Genomic DNA, 11,017 nt, shown 5'->3' on the forward strand with positions numbered 1-11,017 from the left:
TAAAATGTAATTTATTTTTGTGATGCAAAGCTGAATTTTCATCAGCAAGTACTCCAGTCTTTGGTGTCTTATGATCCTTCAGAAATCATTCTAATATGATGATTTGATGCTCAGTTATTATCAATGATGGAAACAGTTGTGCTGTTTAATATATTTTTTTGGAATACTTTTTTCAGGATTCATTGATGAGTAAAACGTTAACAGCATTTATTCATAAAAACAGCATTTATTCAAAATAAAAACATTTCTAACAATATAAATCGTTACCATCACCTTTTATCAATTTAACGCATCCTTGTTGAATTAAAGTACTAATTTCTTTTTAAAAAAATAGTTATTGTTCCCAAACTTTTGAACGGTAGTGTATATTGTTACAAAAGATTTCTATTCTAAATAAATACAGTACTTTTTAACTTTTTATTCATCAAATAATCCTGAAAAAAGTATCTCAGGTTATAAAAAAATATTAAGCAGCACAACTGTTTCCAACATTGATCATAAATCAGCATATTAGAATGATTTCTGAAGGATCATAAGACACCAAAGACTGGAGTACTTGCTGATGAAAATTCAGCTTTGCATCACAAAAATAAATTACATTTTAAAGTATATTAAAAAAGAGAACCATTATTTTAAATTGTAATAATATTTCATAATATTACCGTTTTTTTTTTTTTTTTTTTTTTTTTTTTTTAACTGCAGGCTTGATGAGCATAAGAGACTTCTTTCAAAAACATTAAAAATAGTAGTGTTTCCAAACTTTTGACTGGTACTGTACATAAACACGCAATACAGCCAAATTGCTCCACGTCATTTATTTTTGTGGAAAGCCAGTGCAGGCCTGAGCGGCGGTCATATTTTGTACCGCCATGCGGTACATCTAGTTTTATTTATTTTTTATGTGCATGGATAAACCATTTAAATACTGCGATATTCCATAAAAAAAAACAATCTGGGTGATTTTAGTGGTGCAAAGCATTCTGTAGATGTTATAAGAAACATTTTGCATAAGCATCTGCATTAGTATCAATCAAGTGTCCAATCTTATAGACCCACCCACCATCCAGCAAAGTGTTTTTGTAGACAAAAGGAGGGTGCTGGCTATGATTTTGGAAACCACTAGGGGGCTACAGTGAGGGATGGCAAATCTACTCAGACTTGCTAATTAGACGCTTTAACTTGAACCCACATTTGTAATACAATGGTTTGATAAAAAAAAAGAATGCTGTGAAAATTATTAACGTAATGCATACTGAAAAAGGTACTTTTTATTTGACTTGCAATGGGCATTTGGAAGCTCACATGCTGCTACTGAAGAACCAATGCACATCATTGACAGGAACATCATATTTAGTTCAGCAGGCTTACAAACTGGTCTATAAGGCTACGTCTATATCATTCCGGATACATTTAAAAACAGCGTTTTCATTTCAAAACTCTCTCCGCCCACACTAGCGTTTTAAAGCATTTTCCAAAAGTTTCTTGTCCACACTGAAACATCGGGAAACACTAGATTCACCTTACTGTGCATGCATAAACCCTCGTAAAAGCTCACTGAGATGACACAGACGGAACAAGACTTAATAAAGTTATCATGCAATTGTTCTGGCAGGATCATTTTATTTAGCAAAAACAATATCTCACCATTCACTGACGCTGTCACGGTTCTAGTTAGTTTCATTTTCATGGACTTTTAGTTTATTTTCAGTGACGTGTTCCTTTGTTCAGTTTCTCGCCACTCTTTAGTTGTCATGGAGTTTCAATTATCATCACAGGTATTTGTCATTATTTCCCTCATTTGCTTTGCAGCTTTTCAGTGTTCATTTGTCTGGTCACGTCTATGTTAGAGGTTGTGTTTTGTTTGCCCGCCTGTTTGGATTGCCTTTAATGTGGATTATTAAAGACTTTTGAAACTTGATCATCACCTTCTTGTTCTTCCTTCAACCTTGTGTGACAGATGCATCCTGATCAGTATTTATTGTATCTATCGGTACAATATGCGTCTCATGACTAAATGTCATCGTTTTCAAGTACCTCTGTTTTCACAGTCCACACTACAATGTGAAAACACCGTTTTAAGATGTATCCACTTTGGAGAGCATTTTCAAAAAGCTCAGTTTTCATTCATAAAAACGCTGTCTCAGTGTGAACGGAAGGCCAAAACGGAGAAAAAAATATGCATTTTCAAATGAAAACGTAGTGTGGACAAGGCCTAAGGTACACAGTGGGTTCCTTTAGGCAAATAGGTACAGTAAATAGTAAATAGTGACATCACTAATCAATGCAATAGCAGAAAAAAATCTATTTACAGGCTGAAAATCATTAATAGGTGTGTATATATATATATTATTATTATTATTATTATTATTATTATATATATATATATATTTTTTTTTTTTTTTTTTTTTTTTTTTTTTTTTTGACTATTTGCAGATTTAATTCATGCAGGAAATCCCAAACATTTTCAGAGCACTGAATAAAAGAAGACTTAACATGGTGCCTTCAGTACATATTTTGTATTTGATTATGTTCTCTGTAGAGATTTCTTGTATCACAGCTCTATACGTATCTGACCCTGACTGGCATTTTCATTGGCAGGTCTAACATATTTTTTCAGGGGTAAAAGCCACTCCTCCTTCTTATATATAAAACACATTGATATCGCCCACTTAATTTCCTCTTCAGCTCTGGTTTGACTCAGTGCACAAATGTTACATATTTCAACTGCAGCGTTATTGCTCTTTGGGGCTGGTAAGATTTATCTACTCTAAACTACATTTCTATGATGGGAGACATGTTATAAAATCTTTGGAGAGTTATTAAAATGGGGAGAGATTTTAATGTAAAAATTATGTTTTGTGGTGTACTATGGCTTTACTTCTTTTCTTTTTACGTTTTTCAGGTTTTCTCCAAGTAATGTTTTCTATAGCAAGTATGAATGCTCAGCCAGGACAAAGTGTCACTATGTGGTGTGCACATGCTATCCATGTTTCTGGACACCTGTACTGGTTCAAACAAACAGTCGGTGATGTGCCGATTACTATTGTGCGCATGCTATACACCGAGAGTCTTCAGACGGTACAGCCAAAGTATTTCAACAATTTCACAAAAGACCAAATTGCCATGAATCTGTTCAGCAAAAGCACAACCCTAACAATTAAGCATGCAAGTATTTCTGATTCTGGCTTCTATTTTTGTGGAGCTACGGGATATTACATGACATTTGGCAATGGAACCAGGCTTGAAGTGAAAGGTAATCTTTTTGAATCTCAATATACTCTCATGTTTATATAATGTTTATAGCTCTTTTTCTCATTTTGTCATAAATAGCACATATTGAAAAACACCACAGTTTAGATACCATTGTAAATGCCACAATGGTAAGTGACTCACACTGGCCAACTGTTTTCAATTCAGAGAAAAATGGCAAAGGAACCTCAAAAAAGGGTATGTTTATTATTTTACTTTCTATATTAAGTTGAAACTGCAGGTGATTCATATCTCTCTAGTAAATTCATGGGGAAAAAATAATATAAAATATGTGTTCTTTGTGGAATCACTAAGTGGTGTAGTAAATATTGTAAAATTGAAATGTCCACTTTTTTACAGATGATGAGAAATCGCCTGTGTCTGAGGAGTGTTCTAGAGATATTTTTTTCATGCTGACTCTCCTATTTGGTGGCATCATTTTTTTTACATGTACTATTCCTCTCCTTTTGGCGATTATCAGGCAACATAAATGGCAGAAGCGTAAAAAAGGTATAATATTTAAACAGATCTATCACAAATGAAATCACAAATATAAATGTTAATCACCAATGTGGAATTCATTCTTCAAAAAATGTATTCTCAACAGCAACTGATTGACTTTTTCTGTGCTTTGTGACAGCCGCTGAATGTCAAACACAACAGCACGATGACAAGGTAAACTCACTGACTTTGATTATGTTACAGGCTAAATAAAACTAATTCAAAATATCTCAAAGTAGAAATGAGAACAAGCAAATCTCTGTTTTAGTTCTGTTTCTTTCTAAAATCACTTTCATTGATTGACTTTCAACAAGATGACATTAATGAATTGATTGGAAATGAATTACTGCTATGCTTCTCCATGATGGGTAGAAATGCTTTTGATTTTGCCGACAATACATTTGCATGTGTTCTGCCATTTAGTAAATTTAGTTGTGTCAGCAAACGTCAACATTTGTTGCGCATTAAAGAAAAAATATATTTTTGTGTTGTTGGTATTAACAATTGTTTTGATTCTGATTAAACAATATTATTTCTAATTCTGTTGGCTATTGGATGTGAACTGTTGCTCTTTTCTTTTTTTTGTGGGCTGTAGAATTTATTTTGGGCTAAAAATAAGAAAAACAGGCTTGAGAATAAAATATAAGACGTCATATGATGAGTTTTCTTTTTAGAATTTCTGATTAGAATCTTGAAAGACATTTCTGCTTCTTTGCAGGAAAATGATTCAGTAGAATATGCTGCGGTGTATTTCTCAAACAAGAGATCCAAAACGGCAAGAAGACATACTGAGGACTCAACTGTTGTGTACACTGACACTACTTGAAATATAAAACAACCTCAAACTTATTATTTGTAAATTAACAATGGTTTATTATCAACACCTGAACAATATCACAGTTTATTTTTTAATTTATTAATTATCGGAGGTCAAATGCTTAGGCAGAAAGCTGATGTTCCGACATGCTCCATCAAACCCTGGGTCTTCAGAGAATTAAAGTCAGGATAAGATCAAGTTTAACAATTTGTGGGTCAGGTAAAATGTATCATGTAAAATGTATAATATAATTCAGAAATTATCAATTAAAGACATGTTCATACATAAGTGTCAAAGATGCTTTTTAGTTCTTTGTAAATTTGATTTGGAAAAATGTATTCTCAAAAGTGCCATGGGGAAACTATGGGGAGCTAAAGTAGTAAACAAAACATAAAATCAATATATCTGATCAATAATGAAACTTCTTGTTTTGAATTGGCAATATGTGCTGTGAAGTTGCCTGTTGATTGACAGGTTTGTCATAGTTTGGTGTTGGCATAAGCCACACCCCCTCATATATAAATAAAGCACATTGATTTCCTCATCTTAATTTCCTGGTTGGTTCTAGTCTGATTCAGTACAGCAATGTTTCATATAATAATTTCAGCGCTGCTGATCTGTGGCATGGGTAAGCATTACTGCACTATAATTGCTTCAGTCATGCAAGATAGGAATGAATAATTCTGGATTAAATAGTAAACATTAGGTGTGAGATATGCAGCATTTTTTGTGTCATCAATTTATGTGTTCTAAATATTAATATTAAGTTATTTGTTATCCCTCTGTGGGTTTTAGGTTTGCTCACAGCTACAGCATCTCAGACAACCAATATGTCAGCTCAACCAGGAGATAATGTCACTATCTGGTGTCAACACACCTTAAAAAAATGGAAAAAACATGCACTGGTTCAAGCAAACAAACAGTGCTGTACCTCTTACTATTGTATACATGATGTTACCTTATATTGAAGTAGTGCCAACATATTTAAATGGTTTTCAACCAGACCATCATGTGATGTCTCTGAACAGCAAAAACAGCTCCCTAAGAATTTTAAATGTGGATATTTCTGATTCTGGTCTGTACTACTGTGGTTGGCACAATCGGGTGTTCACATTTGGAGATGGAACAAACCTGGACATTAAAGGTAATATTTCTTTATCAGCATATTGTAGAGGAACTGCTTGCCCACATTATGTATGATAGAATAATATATTTAAAAAAGCAGATTTTTTTTTTCAAAGTACAGACATACATCCAGACTGCAACAAGAAGTTGCGTTGATTTTCTAAATGACTCATATATTTAAATTCTTCATTTATTGCATAGAGAGGAGCGTTACGCCACTGAAAAATGAAACTTACGAAATTACAAATAAAGGTGTTTATCATCTGCCTTTTACAGAATACGCATATGACCCGGAGGGGATGCATACAGAGAATCACTGGGGTGTCCAGCCGCAGGTGGAATATTTCAACCCCAGGGGTGGCAAGGTGGCTTGCCGAGGGAAAGACATGCTCAGAGAGGCTTACAGTGGAAATACACATGTGGGGGTCGCCCAGAGGGGGAACCATGCACATGGAGGCACCTAGCCAAGGTGAGACAGCCTTTGCTTGGAGAGAGCCTTTCCCTTCAGCTTCCCACTATAACAGACAAAGAGCTGGTCTGAGGTCCTGAAACACTGCGTTCTGTCTACGTAAGCACGGAGGGCGCGTACTGGACAGAGCAGTGCCAAGGCTGGTGGTGTGGCGCAATGGATAAGACACATGCCTTTGGTGTGAGAGACTCGGGTTCGAATCCACTGTGAGACACCAATGTGTCCCTGAGCAAGACACTTAACCCCTAGTTGCTCCAGAGGCGTGCGACCTCTGACATATATAGCAATTGTAAGTCGCTTTGGATAAAAGCGTCAGCTAAATGTAAAATGTAATGTAATGTAATGTAAAGGCTGGGTCTGCCTCCTCCGAGGGCAGCGCTTGCAGGTTCACCACCTGGTCTCGAAAGGGAGTGGTGAGAACCTTGGGCACCTATCCAGGCCGGGGTCTCAGGATCACGTGAGAGTTAGCCGGCCCAAATTCCGGGCACGCTTACCTGCAGGTCCCCTACCCTCTAAATGGAGGCCAATGCAACCAGGAGCGCTGTCTTCATTGTCAGGAACTTAAGCTCCACTGATTGCAGAGGCTCAAAGGGAGCACTCTGCAGGGCAGTTAGCACCACTGAGAGGTCCCAAGACGGTACGAGAGGAGGGCGAGGAGGATTCAGTCTCCTCGCTCCTCTCAGGTACCTGATGATCAGGTCGTGCTTTCCCAGAGACTTTCCTTCAACTGCATCGTGATGTGCAGCAATAGCGGCAACATACACTTTCAGGGTGGAGGGAGACAGCCTTCGCTCACAGGGACTCTCGCGAGCCGGAGGCGTCCTGATGCACGTCCGGGAGAAAGGCACTGGGGGCGAGTGCTGTAGAGCAAGGAACCAATCGTCAATCCTACAGCGCTCGGTGGGAGGGCGGCGCTACTCCAACCGATGCTTTCAGCTGCCAGGGAAAGCATGGCCATCAGCTCTGGATCTGACTTGACTAATGCTGACACTCCCAAGGGAGGCAACGCAGTCGAATCCTCATTTCCAGAGGAATCAAGCCCACCTTGTGATGCTGTGAGTGACATGACACCATCTGCTGGAGCCCCGAATGAAAACAGTGGGTCCTTGAGAGGAACCAGGCACACACGGAAGCCCCACGGTTTGCGATGAGGAGGGGGGCGTGGCCCGAGGAATGCTCGTCGGTATTATGCCACACCGTAACCCTCAGATCACCCTGGCCACCAGCCAAAGTATCCCCTCTCGAGGAAGAGATAGATTGGGGTGTGGCAGAGGGGACTCTCACACAGAGATCATTGAGTCTCGATCTATAAACATCGCAATGGTCATGTTCCCACAATGAAAACATGACTCATCCACGAGCGCTGCCGAGCGTGATTAAGCCCAACACGCGAAACAGCGCTCGTGACCGTTAGGCAGATGAATCACGCGCCCACATCCAGTAAATACATGGGCGGGCCGTCTTGAAAAAGACGTGCCGCGTGCAGCTCTTTTAGAGAGAGGAAAAGGCTCAGCAGAGTGCTGAAGAGCCCAGGGAGAAACATACACACTGTCGGCAGATCACTGCACAGATCAGCAGCAGGCAATGCGATCTCGCTGGAACACGCCGTCACACCAACACACTGAAGAGCTGCTCGTCTCGTGGAGTGAAGATGATTCAGAATGGCTTGTAGGAGTGAAGAAAACTCTTGGCTCCGAAGCGGAAACATATCTGCATGTTGCCAGCGCACTTCCTTATATACCCACGAGGTGGGGCGGAGTTATGCTATGCAAATTCCGCAGACCCATGGCATTTTCTTGCCATTGGCTCGTTTTGTATACTCGAAGGTGAGAGGCTTTCTAAGCGAAACCCCATTCGTCATCAATGACGTAACTCGTAGTGACGACAAAAGGGAACATCTTTTATACACTGACCTTTATTTTTGGTGGTATTGTTGTTATTCTGATCATCATTCCTCTCACAATGTTCATTGTTAAGATCAGAAACACACAGAAAAAAGGTAACAGTACATCTATTCAGTTCAAGATATTTAATTCCAGTGTGAATGCTTTCACATATTGTGTAAATGGCAAATAAATCATAGGATTCTGTGATATACTAACTAGTAATGATAAAAACAAATCAGCAAGTGTATTTAACAAATTATAATAGAAAACAAAATCTGGAAAAAACAGCAAAATGTATTTTTCTCTTTGTTGTCACAGATGCTGATCAGCATGTAACACAACATCATGAGGTAAACATTCTTAATATACAATTATTTGATTACACAAAAATTAAATGCAAAGCATATTTCACACAGAAGTCTTCTGAGGTCTATGAGGTCATATATATATTTTTATATATATAAGCATATACTGTACATATTCTTGTAGAGTTGCAATTAAACATCAGATTGACCCGTGTACAAAAAGATTTGAATATGTGCGTCTCTGCTGTTTAAAGGAGTTCAAAAATCTGAAAACTATAAACTGACTTTTCTAATATCAATGTTTTTCAATATTTCTTAAATGTCTAACATTCTTCAGGCGATATAAAGTTTCTTACTTGATGATCTTGATGAAATTAAATATGATTTATTCTTGAATAAAGTGTGTATAAAATATAAAGTATTTTGCATGGGTAAAATGATCATGCATTTTATATCTGTGGGAAAACAAATCAGGAACACTTTCAGTTAAATTCCACTTTTTCTTTCCCTGACTATTTCCCGAATACCCACAATATCAGAATTAGCATTGCATAATAAAATCTAGCAGCGAATGTAGTTTGATGTTACTAAGGCCCTGTCCCATTTATCCCCCCTTAAAACTTCCACTTGGTTTTGAGTGCCCTCAAAAGTAAAGTCCCCTCAATGAGGGGAAGTGGAGTTGAAGATCTTTCCCTATGAAATGGGACACCAATATATGCAAATTATATACATGCACATAACTATCCCAGTTATGATCAGGATATAAGTATCCATAATAATATGCTAGAAATCTAATAAAGTAATCAAATGTAAAATAACACAGCATAGTTTATTATAGATAGATTAATGCTCATTAAAGCTAAAGTTATTCATTCAAGAGCTGGGAGAAATTTTCTCTTTGCCTTTAGTTGTTTTATTCACATTAAAGGTGTAATCATTCGCAGGTTTATTAGACGCTGCCACTTTAAGACCGAATGCAGATCTAATAATACACAATTTCTTCCAACTATTCCACAACCAACTCCCATTTAAGACATAAACTGTGTTAAAGTGAATCTCCAAACCGGTCATTTACCCATATTTTTGTCTGTATTTGATCGTTTAGACGCGCACATGAAACCCAAAGTATAGTTTGCTTGTCTAGTTGCAGTCCGTTTCCGAACGCGCGCCGCCATGGGAACAGGGTCAACGTCTCTTGCGCGGATCATTGTGCTTATAATTTTAATAGCTCTTTTTACAATCAAACACCTCCCGCAATTTATAATAAGCAGACACTGCATTTTACAACCATCACTGATTGTGCTCAGTGCTGTTTGGGTTTAACGTTAGGGAGAAGTGACAGCGCGCTGTGAAGAAAAAGATGAAGCACTAGACGAACGCGGCTATTTTTTAATAGTTTTACCTCACGTCTTCTTTTTATAATAATTGGAAGCCAACATCGAAAATAAAATTAGATTAACTACCCAAATAAGATGTATATTTGATGGGCAGACTCTCTTGAAGCACTCGGCAGATATCAACATCGTATAGATAGCTTCGTGAAATATTTTCTAACATTAGTGTTCTAAACTTTACAGTCCATTGGATGTGCATCAAACTAACATATTCCAACATATTTAGAAATTTTAACATGCTTATTTGCGAAAATATAATTACAATTCAATTGTTCCTTTCCAGCGGTGTCCGCCATCTTGTTTAAAAAAATTTACCGGCTTGCTGAGCCCGCAAGGTATCCTGGGTAATTTCATCTTCCACTTCGTTTTAAGCCTGCATCGGACCGAACTATGTTTTGAGGGTTGATTTTAAGGGGAGAATAGCACTCCCCCTTGCTCTTAGAGTATTGGGACACCCTACCCCTACACGAGAATGCGCAAAAACAAGGGTTAGGGCAGAAATCTAGAGTAAGGGGAGGTACTGGGACAGGCCCTGAGTCTATTTTATATATAATAACCATTTGCCTTCGTTTTGCAAAACACAGTTCTCTTACGAGAGGTCTCTCGTACTGTGTAAGTATCTTACGCTATGGGGAAATCTCTTTTCCGCGAGATACTGAAGCCAAAAATTATCCTTAATTTTAAAATAATGTAAAACGCGTTGCGGCAGCATGCAGGTATAGGCAAGACAGCTCGCGTGCCTATTGGCTGCCCTGCGGCAACTGCAGCAGCCTATCGAGAGAGGCCTCCGTGACGTCAAATCCAATGGGGGCACTTCGCGCCCACTACGTCACGTCCCGCCGAAACTCACGTGGCGTGGGCCTAATAAATATGGCTTGATAGGCTGATACACTGATTTTTATCTCTTCAGCAAGCTTCACGCATCGCTGGATCCAGAGAAAAGAAGCCGCGCCGTTGAAAAAGTCTTCTGCGGGACGAGCCCTTGCATCTAAAGCCGCTGGTCGACAACTCGCCGCATTCAGTCGCCGTTCCTGCTACGCTATCCAGCGTACTATATCCTTTCTACTGCTCAGTGTGTGTTCGCCTCCGCGACGCACACTCCCTTTCTAAAAGAGCGAGCGTCTTTATCAAGATGCCTCGTACCTTCTGTGGCTCGTGCCGAGCCCCACTCAGCGACGGGGACCGCCATGTCATCTGCACTTCCTGCCTGGGTGAGGATCATGCAGCTCTCGCGCTCCCTCACTGCGAGCTTTTGCCCATGGTGACTCTGA

At 38.7% G+C, this 11,017-nt stretch overlaps 1 protein-coding gene across 3 annotated transcripts; it reads left to right on the top strand.

Moving 5' to 3' along the window:
• Positions 1-2,682: 2,682 nt before the first annotated feature.
• Positions 2,683-5,111, top strand: LOC311079607 (uncharacterized protein). Of its 3 annotated transcripts, none has more exons than XR_014605429.1 (6): positions 2,683-2,751; positions 2,903-3,253; positions 3,331-3,447; positions 3,610-3,759; positions 3,857-3,924; positions 4,469-5,111. XR_014605429.1 is itself a non-coding variant. In XM_084109183.1 (6 exons), exons 1-6 carry the CDS (start codon positions 2,709-2,711, stop codon positions 4,574-4,576), a joined length of 804 nt encoding a protein of 267 aa, XP_083965309.1. In that variant the 5' UTR covers positions 2,683-2,708; the 3' UTR covers positions 4,577-5,111. The 3 variants fall into 3 exon arrangements, 2 of the variants coding, with proteins under 2 accessions (XP_083965309.1, XP_083965310.1); XM_084109183.1 differs by having other exon boundaries at positions 3,890-3,924; XM_084109184.1 differs by having other exon boundaries at positions 3,418-3,447; positions 3,890-3,924.
• Positions 5,112-11,017: the final 5,906 nt, after the last annotated feature.

Source organism: Abramis brama, assembly GCF_963993115.1.
Source record: "Abramis brama genome assembly, chromosome: 3".
NCBI lineage: Eukaryota > Metazoa > Chordata > Actinopteri > Cypriniformes > Leuciscidae > Abramis > Abramis brama.